Here is a 15287-nt window from a genome sequence, read left to right as displayed (position 1 = left end):
CATCCTATGTGGACACCAGTTCGAGTCCTGGCTGTTCCACTTCTGATCCAGCTCCCTGTTAATGTACCTGGGAAAGCAGCCAAAGATGGCCCAAGTGTTTGGGCTCCTGCACCCATGTGGGAGACCTGGAAGAAGCTCCTGGCTTTGGATCAGCCCAGCTCTGGCTGTTGCAGCCATTTGGGGAGTGAACCAGCTGATGGAAGACTTTATCTCCGTCTCTCCCTGGGGTGTGTGTGTGCATGTATGCATGTGTGCGTGTGTGTGTGTGTGTGTGTGGCAGGACCAGGGAGAAGAGAGTAACAGCAGTGGTTAAGAGAGCTGGGATGCAGCTGGTCCTAACAGCCTGAGGGAGGAGACCCTCACCGAGTAGATGGCCTTCATGACCCGGGTGGCTGTGGAGACGCTGGCCGTGTCGTCCTCCCGGTCAGAATGCATCGTGAGTGGCTCTCGGTTCACCGTCTCTACCTTGATGTCCAGCTTCCTCAAGGTCACGTCCTTGCGACCTGGAACAGGTGGGGGCAGCCTGGACCAGTTGCTTTCTGCTGGCCTCTGGGCTGGGGAGCTCAGCTATACTCCCACCCCACCCCACTCTGGGAGGCGCTGCCTGCTGTGTGCCCTGGGATGGGAGGGGAGGGCCGCGGCCTCGTGGGGCCCACACTCACTGCCTTTGCGGCGTCGGTAGAGGAAGAACACCAAGGCGATGAAGAAGAAGATGAGCAGGATGCCCGCGCCGATGGTGGCCCCGGCAATGATGCCTACAGGCAGCACCTCTTCCGGTGGGGGAAGAAAAGGAAGAGGGGTTAGGCAGAGGCTCATGGGGACACAAGCTTCGGGCTGCGGTGGCAGCTCCGCACAGTGGATGGGGCTAAGGTTTCCTGATTTTGTGAGCTGTGTTAGGTTTAAATCAAGGTTGGATTTGAGAAGAAGGGGACGGATGTGTTTGCATCTGGGTCTGTGCTTCAGCTTGATGAGAGCTGAGCTCAGGGTCTCATCCCGGCAGGTGAGGCATCCATGTGACCCTGGCCTCGGACCATTCCTCTTCAGCCCACCTGCCACGAGGGGTGGTCCCTCCTTCCTGGACGTGGCCTGTGTTTCAGCTGCAAACCCTCCCATTGGCCATCTGTGCTTCGACCCCCTTGCCCACTTCCCCACCTGCACCTGTCCAGCCAAGGCCCAGCCTTCCATAATTACCCCTGCTTCCCAGAGCTGAGCAGGAGCTGAGGAGTCCTGACTTTAGCCTCTGTGGGCCGGACTCCACACCCTGTCTTCCTAGCAGTCCTCATGGGGCCCAGAGCCTGCCTACAGTTCATCCCCTCTGGGACCCCTCCCTGAAGAGCCCCCCATTGCTCTTCCACTCTGTCCTCCTGGTTCATCCTGCAGATCCCCAGCCGTTTCCCACGAGGCTCCCCAGCTCCTATGTCAGGTGGCTAGCTCTCAAGACACAAATGGACAAACCAAAGCTATCCCTCCCTCATCAGACCTGGGAGCTTCCAAAGGTCAAGGTAATAACACCTCTGGTGGGCTTCAAGTGCCCAGGGAGAGGGGGTCACGTCTCTCCCATCAGACTAAGAATTCCTGGAGCTGCAAGGGAATGAAATTGACTGAGCACCTATTCTGTCCTGGGCACTGGGTCACCTTCAGCAACCCGGTGAGACTGGCAGTGGTATTCCCTTGGTTTTTCTCCGTCTGGGTTCATTTGCTGCAAGTTCCTCCTCCACACTGGACGCTTCTTGAGTGCAGGGGCTGGGTCTTGCTCTCAGCTGCCCCCTGCAGCCCCTGGTGTGGAGCCCGACCCACAGAGACGCTCAAGAAACGTCCACGGAGTGAGCAACCCCGCGGACCACTGAGAGTTCTTGCCCTTGGAGAACCGCCCCGTCCCCACCCCGACCACCAGGCTGCCCTGCACCCCGGCAGACACCGGCATAGCCAGTCACCTCGCTCCTCCAGCTGGATGATGGCCGTGCCAGGCCCGAAGCTGTTCCAGGCTGTGCAGTTGTAGTGCGTCTGGAAGTCGGCCTCCATGACGTTGTTGATGGTGAGTGTGGACAGCACGCCGCTGCCTGAATTGGTCCTCTCCACCGTGTAGCGCTCCAGGGTCCCCACCTCCAGGAAGTTCTCCTTCCATGCCCAGGCCTGCGGTGGGGAGCGCACAGATGAGTTAAGGGGGCAGGTGGCAGAAGCACATGTCTAAGGCGTCACTAGAGCCATCCTCAAGGCACCCTCACTCTTCAGTGCTGTGTGGGCCTTCAGCTCGACCCAACACTCACCCTGGAAGGAGTCTGTCATATCTACTGCCTCAAACCCTCGGCACCCAGCCTCACTTGGGGGAGCAGCGGCTCCCACATGTGGCTGACGTCACACCTCCTAGGGAGATTCTTTCAAACGGGAACCTCCGGGGAAAGGCCGAGGACCACTGTCTTTTTAATGACCCCATGTGATGTGGGTGCAGCTGGTCCAACGATCCGACGTCTGGGACCCCCTGGGTCTCCCTCCAAGTCCCTGTGGGGCTCCCTCTCCTCTCCCTCTCTAGGCTGCCATTCCTTAATCTGTGACATGAGAGAACCAGGCTAGCACTGGACACTGCTCAAGGTTTCTTCTAGCTCGTCCGCTCTGTGATTGTAACTAAACACTACCCAACTCTCAGCCGCGCCTTAACCAACACGCAAGAACCCGCTAGCCAGCTCTGGAGACTCATCCAAGGCTCTCAGGATGGCAGGGCCCAGAGAAGAGCCCCCTGGACCCACCCCCCTCCCTGACTTCCCACTGCAGGACCTCCCACGGGGGCCCCCCTCAGAGTGTAGCCTAAAGGAGGGGAGCAGCTGAGAGCTGGCTCCTTTCCAGGGATCAATCTTCCCGCTCTGCGAGGAGAGCCCCCGGGGAGCCCAGCCGCCCGCTGCCCGGGCGGCCGTGGTAATGGAGTGTCCCTGGGCAGCCCTGGAGTTAGCCAAATGGTCATTAAATGTGATGAGGGGTTTGACGGTTAATGGTCACGGAAGGAATTAATGGCTCATGGTGTGGGGGAGAGGAGGGAGGAGGGAGGTGGTGGCGAGCGGGCTGGTAGGTGGGGGAAGGCAGGAGGAAGGAGGGAAGCGCAGGGCAGGGTGGGGAGCGGGCACGGATGGGGGTTGAGCAGGCCGAGGTGGGGGGGAATCAGGGGAAGGGTCGGGGCAACCGAGAGTCAGGTGAGGCGGGAGCAGAAGGAGCATTTCCAAGGGCAGCGGGGAGGAGCGGTGACACAGGTGCCACACCTGTTGCTCCAGGGACTTCTCAGCAACCCTGTTGGGCAGGGGTTACGGCCTTGGTTTTGCAGAAGAGGAAAACGAGACTCATCACACTAAGTAGAGTGCTCAAGGTCACACAAGGTTTGAGCGAGGAGGCGGGATCCGAGCAGGTAAAGGGACACAGCGGACGAAGGCGGAGGATTAGAAGTACAGACAAGGGATGTGGAAATCAGAGGCGTGAAGCCAGAGGAAGTGAGAGGCGGCTGGGCAGGAGTGGAGAGTCGGTGGTGGTGTTGCGGGGTGGGGGTGGGGGGTTGCCAGCACTCACGATGCGGTCCGGTGGTGGGGTGCTCCCGATGAAACACTCCACCTTGCCACCGTCACCCCTAACAGCGTACTGCACCGCCTCACTGGAGATGATGGGGGGCCCTGTGAGCGAGAAGACCCAGCAGGCCGGTCAGAGCCTGCAGCGCTGCCCACCCAGGCCTCAGGGCCGCTCGGGCTACTCACCATTCACATAAAGTGGCACCTCCCGCTCAGCCACGCCGATCCGAGGCACGATGGCCCGGCAGGTGTAGGTGCCAGCGTCCGCCTGGGTCACGGACTTCAGCAGCAGCTGGTTGCTGTTACTCAGGACCTGGGCAGAGAGAGCAGCCTCGGGTGGGGAGCCAGGAGGCCTGGGCCCCTAGGTCCGGGAGGGCCCCCGCATCGGAGGCATTGGAAAGAAAGCAGGAGGGGCCACAAGTGAATTCCCAGAAGGGAAATGGGGTTCCCGAGTCCGCTCGGTCCCTGCCCTGCCCCTCAACAGGTTGCAAGAGTGGATAGGGGTGGCGTAGAGGCTGCAGTGGGCAGGTGAAGGCTGCAGTGTTTGTACGAGGACGCGGCCTCCTCCAACCTGCTCTCCCATTTCCATTGCCTAACAAGGCAGGGCACTTTCCCCTGAAATTTCTTCGTGTAACCCCGGACCACACTGACTCCGAGGGTCTCTCTCGAGCTACAGAATCCAAGGGATCGTCCCAGCTGCCTGCCTGTCCTGTGCAGCGTTTATGTGCGTTTCACCCCTGTGGCAGCCTCCCTGCACCCACCCGGCCTCCCGGGCGGAAGCCAGCCTGCCCCTCCCACGGCCTCTGAACCAGCCAGCGGTCCTGTGACAAGGGGCAGAGCTGCCTGCAAACACTGGCCTTGTCCTCCAAATCTCAAGATGCGAAAAAGATCCCAGGTTCTACCTGAAGAGGACAGACCAACCCCTGCCCAGCCCCTTAGCCACCGCCCCTGCCCCCCCATCCCCAACACCCACCCCGCTTCTGCCCAGCACTTGGGAAGAGCAGGACGAGTCTCACCATGTTGGAGTCCTTCTTGGTCCAGGTGAGGGTGAGCGGGGGATTCCCAACCCACACACAGGTAAGGGTCACGTCGGAGCCAATGTCTGTGGTTGTAGGCTTGGGGTCCACTACGATCCGGGGAGCAACTGAGGCAGACAGAGGCAACTCGTCAGGGCCTCAAGCTCACTGGGGGTCTCCGGCAATCAGGGTCCTCCTCTTGCTCTGCGAGCCCCTCATCTCCACTCCTGTCTCCTCCTACTCCGCCGGCCCCCGACCATGCCCCCTTGAGGCACTGCTCCCCGCCCAGCCCTGCTGTCCAGCCACTCACAGTGGACGTTCACCAAGGTGCTGACGTTGGTGCTTCCCACTTTGTTGTGGACCTCACAAGACACGGGCTCCGTGAAGAAGGAATAATCGACATTCGTCTCGTAGCGACTCTCGTGGGCATCCTCGATCAGGAAGCCCCCCTTGGCCCATCTGGGGAGGACGATGCCCAGAGATGGGATCAGGGCTCTGAGCCGCCCCCCGCCCCCATCCTGGCCTCCCTGAAGCACTCCCACCCAGCCCCTTCTTCACCTGTAGCCCAGGATCTCGGGATTCGCCGTGGCCTGGCACGTGAAGATGACACGCTCGCCCTCCTGCACTGTCTGGGGCTCGATGGACAAGGTCACCGTAGGAGGATCTGCAAAACAGGCCACAGGAAGTCAAAGTCCTCCGGCCCTCCCTCGCACACTCAGACCTCATCATTCGGGATGATCTAGGAATCTGAGTTTGCAGATCAGCTCCAACAACTAAGCTGTCTTCCTTGCCTTTCCACGTGGAGCCTCTAGGGAGCCTCTAGGTAGGGGTGACCACCAAGGATGGTACTGAAGTCATCAACTGATCAACCGATGTAATGACCCACTGTGGCCACTAGGCGTCAGTGTGGGCTCGCTGGGCTCACGGAAAGCACCCTCGATTGCCCCCACCCCTACGTTTGTTTCCCCGTGTTTTCCGAGAGTGTTGTTGAGCCCCTACAAGGTAAGCACACTCCATGCTGAGTGCTCTTAGGCTGTTCAATGCTCACAGCCTCAGGAAGCAGGGACAGGTCCACAATCCCTTTCTTTCTTTTTTATTTTTTAAAATTTTTTAAATTTATTTTTTATGTATTTGACAGGTAGAGTTATAGACAATGAGAGAGACAGAGAGACAAGTCTTCCTTCCGTTGGTTCACCCCCAAAATGATCGCTACGGCCGGTGCTGCGCCAATACGAAGCCAGGAGCCAGGTGCTTCTCCTGGTCTCCCATGCAAGTGCAGGGCCCAAGCACTTGGGCCATCCTCCACTGCCTTCCCGGGCCATAGCAGAGAGCTGAACTGGAAGAGGAGCAACCGGGACTAGAACCAGCACCCAAATGGGATGCCGACGCTGCAGGCGGAGGATTAACCTAGTGCGCCATGGTGCCAGCCCCTCACTATCCCTTACTTTCAACCCTTGGAATTGGACATGTCTCAGAATTTGGAATTTTCCAAATTTTACAAAAAAAAAGGTGTGCATAAGGCCACAGACCCCTCCCCCAAGAGGTATGTGGGGACACCCCACAGTCACACACATTAATGCATCTGCAGTGACACATATGGCCACTATGCCAAGACTATGAAGAGCCCCAGCTCAGGTCTGCCCAGCAAATCACTTTTATTATTATTATTTTTAAGAGATTTATTTATTAATTTGAAAAGCAGAGTGACAGAGAGATCTTCCATCCACTGGTTCACTCCCCAAATGCCCTTAACAGCCAGGGCTGGGCCAGGCCAAAGCCAGGAGTTAGCAACTCCATCCCTGTCTCCCACCTGGGTGACAGAAACCCATGTACTTGGGCCATCACCTGCTGCCTCTGAGACATATTAGCAGGAGCTGGACTCGATCCCAAGCACTCTGGGATGGAGATGGGGATGCTGGGGTCCCAGAGGGAGCCCAATCCTCTGTGCCACAACGCCCAGTTCCCAAATCACTTTTTCTTTGGAACCATGGATCAGAGATTACAGGTCCATATTATACTTTCTCCAGGTATGCAGAGTTGGAAACCGAGCCTGGGAAAGATTAATCCATTGCCCCAAATGATGCAGTGGCTCAGAACCAGGGACCACCAGACTCCACAGCTGATGCCCCTTCTACCAGCCCTCAGTGTTCACGATTCAAACCATGGGAACGGCAGCCTTTGTCCTGGGGTCTCTGGCTTCTCACGAGGCCGCCACGTTCCCTCCTCACCACCCCGCGCCCGCCTGCTCCTGGACCCCACTCACGATGCACATCGAGCTCCACAGACGTCTCCTTGCCGCTCGGGATGGCCTCGTTCACGCTGCGGCAGGTGAAGACGCGCCCGATGTCCAGGTCTGTGGGGTTAATGAGCAGCTGACTGACGGTGGTCTCTCTCTTTCCATCCTTCAGCAGCTCCTGGGGTGGGATGAGGCGGACAGACAAGGTCAACCTAAAAGCCCCCTCCCCTGCTACCCAGGTGAGCTGACTCAGAGTGGGGTTCCGGCTACAGGAATACTGTAACCTCAAGTTCAGCTGCCTCTGCTCCCCAAACTCTGGCCTGTGTGCACCTATTTTTTTTTTAAGATTTTATTTATTTATTTGACAGGTAGAGTTACAGACAGTGAGAGGGAGAGACAGAGAGAAAGGTCTTCCTTCTGTTGGTTCACTCTCCAAATGGCCGCAATGGCCGGAGCTGTGTCAATCCAAAGCCAGGAGCCAGGTGCTTCTTTCCAGTCTCCCATGTGGGTGCAGGGGCCCAAGAACTTGGGCCATCTTCTACTGCTTTCCCAGGCCATAGCAGAGAGCTGGATTGGAAGACAAGCAACTGGGACTAGAACCGGTACCCGTATGGGATGCCTGCACTACAGGCAGAGGATCAACCTAGCGCATCATGGTGCCGGCCCCATACCTGACTATTTTTTAGAGCAGTTTCAAGCGTACAGAAAAACTGAACAGAAAGTATGGAGAGTTTCCATATTTTCTCCTTTCAGGCTCACCACTCCCAGCAGTACTGGTATCTTTCATTAGATAACTGTTACAACTGGCGGGCCAAGGCTGGTATACTGTTACTAGCTAAAGTCCAGAGTTGGCCTTAGAGTTCACTGTTTGTGTTACAGTTTTCCCTCTGGATCTGAGTCTCATTCTTGGAATTCTCTGAGTCCAATACAAGCCCCTCCTCTTCTGCAAAGACTTTCAGGGCTGAACCAGGCCTCATCACGACTCTCCCAGCCTGAACCTGAACTAGTACCCTTTGCAACCTGTCCTGGGCCCAGCTCTCAGCACAGCTGGGCCCAGCTGTGTTTGCAGTCCTGTGTGAAGGATTCAGTGTTTATATATAGAGAAAAGATTTACTTGATTATTTGAAAGTCACAGTTACAGAGAGGGAGAGAAAGAGAGAAAGGTCTTCCATCCACTGGTTCACTTTCCAGATGGCTGCAATAGCCAGGGCTGAGGCAAGCCAAAGCCAGAAGCCAGGAACTTCAACCGGGTCTCCCACGTGGGTGCAGGGGCCTGGACACTTGAGCCATCGTCCACTGCTTTCCCAGGCTATTAGCAGGGAGCTGGATTGGAAGTGGAGCAGGCAGGACTCGAACCAGCACTGTGACGCTGGCATCACAGGCGGTGGCCTCACCAGCTATGCCACCAAGCCAGCTCCAGGGGGTTTCAATGTTGAATCACAACCTCCTTGAGGGCGGGGAAGGGGCTCAGAGGCTCCAACTCTCTCTGGATGCTGTCCAACCCAAGATCCCTGAATACAGTCCCAGGAACCTTCCGGTTGTTTCACATATTGCAAACCGCCCAGGAGAACTACGCTGTGAACCAAAGTCAGGTCTGTGGCCTCCCACAGACAGGTGCATCTCTTCTGGGCCTGCAACGGGACCTGGCCATGCAGAGGCCTGTCTCCCCCGTGCTGCTCTGAACCTTTACTGTCTCAAATGGGCATGAAAAGGGGGGTGCCTGCCTGCAGCAGAATCATGGGGCCTCTGTCAATCCGGGTGTCTGGCAGGACTGTGGGGGACAGCGGGCCCACGTTTCCCCCTCTCCATGAGCCGGAAGTAACACCTACTCTATGGGACTTGGGTGAGGATTAAGGGAGTCCCTCCCTAAGGTGCTTAGTGTGCACAGCTAAGTAGGTTACTGTTATTCCTTAGTCTCTGCTTAGGGACCGAATGGTGGCAAGCCCAGGAACCAGTTCCCTGCTCTATGCCTCACGATGCCCAACAGTCTATTGGGAGGGTTGCCCCAGGCACCCTCTAAGACCCCTCCTCACGTCTGTGTCCCCCGAGCCGTGGTGGAACCCCTGTGGGAAAAAAGAGGCGACTACAGGCTGGGCGGAGAGGAGCAGGGGGAGCGGCCAGAGTCCTCACCGTGCTGGCCACGGCGCCCTCCTGCTGCGTCCCGTCCCGGAACCAGATGATGGTGGCGGCAGGCTTGGCGTTGAAGGCGCGGCACGTGAGGTTGTGGGGGGTGCCTGCCTGCAGCAGAATCACAGGGCCTCCGTCAATCCGGGTGTCCTCCGGCGGGACTGCGGGGGACAGAGTGGCCAAGTCAGCCCGGGGTGTGGGCGGGGCTGTGCCACCCAGGCCTGCCTGCAGCCACTCTACCACTGCTCCCATGGTGGCCTCACCCAAGGTCCTGGGCTCACACAGCTCCCCAGGCCCTCAGGTTCTCCTGTCTTAGCTTGCTCTGTTTCCTGGTACTACACTCCCAACCACTGCTCAAGCCTCCTACTGACAGATGGGGTTCTGCGCTATCTCAGTATTTGGGCTCTAGGTGGCTGCCTCCACAGGTCTCTTAACGCCCATCCCTTCCTGTCTGCCTCTCTGCTCCCGGGCAGCCAGACGGGCGGGCCTGTTACAGCAGTTCCACTGTGCCACTGCCAGCACGTCATTTGCCTACAGCTCTGCTGGGACTGGGCCACTCCCTCGCTCAGACACCTTCAGTGGCTACAACTGCCTCAAGCATGAGTTCCGAGTGTTTGTACAAGGGCCCTAGAGCTCAGTCCTGCAGTCCCTCGCCTCCTCATCCTTGCGGATGCTGGCGTTTGCACATGACGTGCCCTTCCCCACAGCTCCTGCTGAAGAGCCACCCACCTGCCCAAGACCCAGTGATGCACTAAGGCTTTCTGTGCCGTGTCCCCCCACCCCCCACCCCATCCTGCTGGTCCCAGCCAGTCACTCAGCACTCTATACACTGTCCCCCTGGGATCTGATGACTATCTGCCCCTGCCCCAACCAGAACTGTTCCCCCCTGGACCTGTCTCACTACTGATGGTCTCCAGTGCCTGCAGTGTGGCCAGTGTGAGCCCCTGCTAAATGCTGATGCTACAAGCAGGTGTGGGGGGGTGTTTCACCTGCACCACAGGTGAATCAGATAGGAAGTTTCCGGAGGGCAGGGGCTGCCTACTCTCAACCCCAATGTCGAGGAAGAGTTGCCTTGACAGCAAGGGTATCTGCTGAATGAATGAATGGTGATGGGTGGGATAAAGGCAGAAGGATTTTGATCACAATCTTTCTTACCCACTCAATGTTCATCAGCCAGAAAGGAGAAAGGATTTTGTTTGCTCCTTTCAGGGAAAGACAAGAAAAACTCGAGAGTTTTCCAGAAGGAACCCTTGAGAGTGGGTAGTGAGAGGCCCTGGGAGCCCTGGGGGCTGGCAGGGCTGTCCTGTAGTTATTGAATTAAGGGGTTGCATGCTTGGGTTTCCAGTTAGAACAAACCCCCTGCAGCCTGGCCCAGGGATCTGTTCAACCCCCGTGTGCTGAGCTGTCTCCTGGATGAGGTGTACAGAGTTTACGGCCCTGGTTTCAAATCCTGATACCTTCGCGTTGGCCTGCCCAGGGATCTTGGGTGAGTCACTAAAGTCACTGAATCGCAGGGGTTGTTAGTTTTGTCTTTGTTTAGACCAGAGATCAGTGCCTCCTCACTGCACCCCCGTGAAGGTCAGGCGAGGCACTGTCCCTGGGCTGGGAGGTGCAGCGCCTGTGCAGTGGGTGGGGTGTGTTAGTTTCCCTGCCTGGACGCGGCCAGCAGCACAGCCGACCCCTGGCAGGTTAATCGTCCTCTGAATCCCTTGTGCCTCCTCCTTGCTCCCTGCTGTATCTGGTTCCAATGCCAGATGGGTGCAGGTTTAGGGATGGGGGAGGGAAGTAGAGAAGGAGACAAGGAGCTGCCACCCCAGGTCCCTGGGTCAGTGGGGGGTGGGACGGACCTCTGTAAGGCCATACCTTGCTGCCACGCCCAGGAGCCAGGGCCTGAAGGAGCAGAGTGCTGAGCGTCCATGCCCAGAGACTCCACCCACACCCAGGTGCCCAGGTGTGTGGAGTCCCCCGGGAGGGAAGGGAAGGCGTCTCCTGCCTGCCCTTGTCATGTTTCCTTTGCTTTGTTCAGGCAGAACACGTCCATCTGTCACCTCTGCCACCAGCCCACCTTTCTCTAGGATTTCCCCACCATCATCGCCATCTGCACCTGGGGCAAAGGACGGCAAGGCTGCTGGGGCGTCTGCTCAGCCCGCAGGGAGGACGCCCGGGCAGGCCCACAACAAGTCCACGTGCTGATGGGCAAGCTTTTACCATCTGTGCCTTAAACGTGGATGCCCACATGCCCGTGTGTCTGTGGCCTCAGGTTCCACGTGTATAAAGTTTCAGCGTTGACACCGGCTCCCCGAGAGGTGTTACTGCGGTGGGGAACAGGATCGCATGGACGAGAAGTCAGCTGCAAACTGTAACGTGAGAGGCAGCCATTTCCACGTCCGCCCTGCTCAGCTGAAGCGCTCGTGTCTATGATTTCATTTAATCCTCACCACCAAGTGCATCTCATTAACCCCTTCACGGTAAATATCATTAACCTCAATTTACAGATGAGGAGCCGAGGCTCGGGGAGGTGACGCCCATCGCTCGGGGATAGCAGAGTGAGTGAAAAGGCAGAGCCGGGCCGGGAACCAGGCTGGCCTAACCCTGAAGCCCAGCTCCTCTCTGCTGCACCCGAGGTGTTACTGCAGTGACTAATGAGGGCGCTGTGCACTCCACGTCTGTGGGGACCGGAAGTCCTGGTGGGCTGCATCACAGCTCAGCTGCGTTGGAAGTCGTTCAGGCGGGAGCTGGGGTACAGGATGGCTGGGGGTGAGGGTCATTTGTGAGGCGGTGGGCAGGGAGGCTGATCCCAGATCCCAGGACAGCCCACTCCTCTTTCCTGCCCTGCCGGGTCTCCGGGTCCCCAGGCTGTGACCAGCCACGGCTGCAGTAGGCGGGCAGACAGGTAGGCAGGGGAGGGTGTGGGGCTGTCATGCCTTCTCCTGCCTGTGTTTGGTGCAGGCAACAGGGTGTCCCAGGGCTTAACAGAGGGACAGAGCAAGTGCAGAGACCAGGCAGGCTAACCACCCCTGTCTCCCTTCTTACTTTTGGGGGCCTCTCCCTTTTCCTCTCATGCTTCCAGAGTGCCCCGACAGCCTCTATGAAGGCCCACATCCTCAACACCGACCAGGCCCTCCCAACAGCCAGTCAGTACCGCCCCCTCCCCCCCCCCTTGTGGAGCTCTGCCTCATTGACCTGCAAGCCTTTAAACAAGGCATTCCGCCATCAAGGGTTCCCAGGACATTCTCTCCTCCCCCAAGAAGCCTTTCTTGATTGAGACAGGCCACTGGCCGCCACTCTGAGGCCTCCTCCTGCGGCACCTAGGAGCCTGTTGGGTTTTGTTTCTGGGTGTGTCTGTCTCTGTGCTGAGGTGGGAGGGAGGAAGGAGAGGCATCTGGGCCCCTTGTTAGGATGCGCACTCTCCAGGGCACACATAAGGAAGAAAAGGGGGGGGGGGTGTCTCCTAGGCTCCAGTGTGTGGACTCCATACTCCAATGAGGGTGTTGGCTAATTCTTGCACTCTAATCCCAATCCTGCTCCTTGCTGATTCCTGCAATTTCAGTCTTACAGAGGAGAAACAAGGCATCCACCAGCCTTGGGCCTAGCGCTTCAGGGCCTTCACACGCACAGAAATGGGCAGCCTGGTCCCCCCAGCCTCCCCTGTCCTGACACCAGACACCAGCCCACACCTCTGCACCTGGCAGTGCCATCTACAGGGAGCAGCAGAGCAGCAGGTGGTGCCGTGCCTCCGAGAAAGCCTGTGTCCAGGGGCAGGGCCCTCTCAGGGCGGTGGTGCCCACATGGCTGGGGTGCAACAGGTGCCCAGGTCCCCGGGGTCCCTGCAGCTGAAGCCTCTTCCTGCTGCACTCAACCTGTCACGTGCTCTCAGCCTCCCCTCGGACTGCACACTTGCTGGCGTCCATGCTCGCTCAGCTCACCTCCTCCCTCCCTTCTCCCATCCACCCTGGAGGCTTCCCCCACGGCAATGATTTCGGCCAGAAGGAGGGAAAACGGGGGCAGCAAAACAGATCAAAGGGAGGCGGGAAGACAGGGATGGAGTCGATGACAAAAGAGCAGCCAGAGGATCACGGGTAGAAGAGTTCAGCTGGAGACTTGGAAAGCACAGGAGAGGCAGAGGCACAGCAAGTGACACAGCAGAGCTGGAGGCGGCAGAAAAACCGAGGGAGCCAGGGGGCCGCCGAGCACCAGGCCTGGAGACAGGCAGAGGGGCGAGGGGCAAGGGGCGAGCTGGAGCTGGCCTCATTCCGGCGCTGCATGCTGGAGCTGTCCTCTCATTATGCAAATGGCCCCGGGGGTTACCATAGAGGGACATCTGCTCTGTCCGCCCGCCCGTGGGCTGCTGCCAGGCGCGTGACTTCCAAGAGACAGGCCCTCCCACGGCCGACCAGTCATACAGGACCCCTGCCCCATGCTCCCCCCCGCCCCCGGTCTGGTCTCAGCCCTCCAGGCCTGCTCCCCCTGTTCTCTGAGAGGGCCCCCAGGTGGAATCTGAGCACTGAGGGAGGCAACCCAGGTAGGAAGGGCTGGAAGCAATGTGAGCGAGACAAGTAGGGAGCTGGAGATGAGAAAGGGGAGCTCCCTCCCCGGCCCCCCCAGGGAGCTAAGGAAAGGAGAAGCCGGGTCTCCATCACAGCTGTGTGGCTCCCAGTGTGAACGCCCACATCCCCTGCCCTCTCCTCTATATGCACTTGACTTTGGAAGAAGTTAAAGGAGGAGTTGGGGAGGGAAAACCAGGGAGGTCACGGGGACAGTGGGGGCAGGATGGCGGCCAGAAACAGAGGGAGAAGCTGGGAAGTTAAAGAGGGGATCAGAGAGCCGGAGAGTCAGGGGCCTGGGGCACCGAAGGGCGTTGCATCATTACTGAGCACGGTGAGTTTGGCCCGCCGGGAGCGCAGGGCGGCCTCCGTGGCCTGGCACTCGTAAGCAGCGTCGTCAGACAGCTCGGCGTCTGTGATCTCTAGGTTGTACTGCCCGGAGTCGGCAGAGCCCACGACCCGGTACCGTGGCCAGGCTGCGGAAACAGAAAGGGCAAAGCCCAGGGTGAGGCCCGGCCTGGGGGCCTCGGCTCCAGGACCACCCCGTGCCCTACCTCTCAGCCCCAGGTATAGGCCCACGCCCAGCCCAGGCCAGCACTCCTCCCTCCGCCCAATCTGGGGACAGCACGGGCAGGTGAGACCAGAGGGTCCCAGACACAGGCTCTGTGATGTCACAGCCCCCCACCCTCCCCGCCCCGTGACGAGTTGGGAGTGATGGAGCAGGAGGGGCGGACCGCGGGGCGAGCAGAAGCAGGGAGATGAGCAGGAGCGGACGAGATCTCCGAAGCTGTTTGCAGACAAATGTCTTTCATAATGATAGGAGAGAAAGGGGAAAAAAAAAAGGCAGACAGCAGGGAGGAAGGGAGAGGGGGAGAGAGTGTGGGCGCGTGGAAATTAGGGCATCGCAGCGCAGACATGAGCTCACAGGGGGCAGCTCTGTGGGCAGAGGCAGAGAGAAGCGAGGCAGCCTGAGGTCTCGCCCCCACCCACACCGGGGGGACAAGCGAGGCAGGGTCCTGCCAGCCCCCTGCTGCAGCCCCCTTCTGGGCCCCCGTGCCTCTGGCCCTCTCCCATTTGGTCTCCCTTGTCCTCCCCCCTCCTCCTCCCCCGTCCCCACCATCAGCTCCCTCCCATTGTCTCCCTGTGTCCAGAGACTATCGATTCTTCTCACTCCATATCCATCGATCTCTCCCTCTCCTAGTTCCTCTCTCTATCATCAATACCTCCACCAGACCTGTCTCCTTCCTTCATACAGAGGGCTCTCTGTTACCTGTGCAAACCTACGGAGCCCGTAGCAAATAGCCTGCATCCCCCCAACAGCAGGAATAAAAGTAAAAATATACAGCCCCCTTCCCGCCACACCTGCACCACTGCAGCGCTTCGCAGCCGTGTGCTTTCCCAGTTCATGTTGTCTCACTGGGCTCAAGATCCACCAATGGACGCCTACACAGCCAGGCCTGGTTCCCACGTCAGTAATCCCAGGCTCAGAGAGGCCAAGTGGCTTTCCTCAGGCCGCCCAGCTGGCAGGCAGCGGAGGCGGGGCTAGAACCCAGGTGTCCTGACTGCCTGTCCACTCTGCCAGAGGCTTTCCAAGTACTTGCTTTAGGAGGTCGGTTTGTTTTCTGTTTCTGACAATCGCTGGGTTTTCTTCAGTGCCAGCTCCACAGTCGATGCTCAGTAAATGCTTATTAAATGAGTGAATAAGCAAATAAGTGCTCAGACCGATATCAGACTGAGCTTTTGGTCTCTGAGCAGGTGTCGCCCAGGCAGGGGGAGGACAGAGGTCAGAGCAGAGCCCGCGGGGCACGAGCTCTTGCAG

The 15287-nt window shown here is 58.7% G+C and overlaps 1 protein-coding gene across 2 annotated transcripts in view; it reads right to left on the bottom strand.

The window, feature by feature from the left end:
• KIRREL1 (kirre like nephrin family adhesion molecule 1) overlaps nt 1–15287 on the bottom strand; it is a 101804-nt gene that overhangs the window by 5241 nt on the left and 81276 nt on the right. Inside the window, exons 3-13 of one of the 2 annotated variants that reach the window (XM_062192546.1) lie at nt 13795–13944; nt 8928–9085; nt 6825–6975; nt 5120–5225; nt 4872–5020; nt 4562–4689; nt 3732–3906; nt 3550–3650; nt 1935–2133; nt 663–770; nt 364–503 (exon numbers count right to left, since the gene is read on the bottom strand). In XM_062192546.1, the coding sequence (XP_062048530.1) occupies nt 364–503; nt 663–770; nt 1935–2133; nt 3550–3650; nt 3732–3906; nt 4562–4689; nt 4872–5020; nt 5120–5225; nt 6825–6975; nt 8928–9085; nt 13795–13944 (1565 nt within the window). The remainder of the gene's footprint in view (nt 1–363; nt 504–662; nt 771–1934; nt 2134–3549; nt 3651–3731; nt 3907–4561; nt 4690–4871; nt 5021–5119; nt 5226–6824; nt 6976–8927; nt 9086–13794; nt 13945–15287) is intronic. The other variant, XM_062192547.1, reaches the window with a different exon arrangement.

Source organism: Lepus europaeus, chromosome 5 (genome assembly GCF_033115175.1).
Source record: "Lepus europaeus isolate LE1 chromosome 5, mLepTim1.pri, whole genome shotgun sequence".
Taxonomy (NCBI): domain Eukaryota; kingdom Metazoa; phylum Chordata; class Mammalia; order Lagomorpha; family Leporidae; genus Lepus; species Lepus europaeus.
Note: the sequence above shows the minus strand (reverse complement) of the source record. Positions and strands in the feature narration are given on the sequence as shown.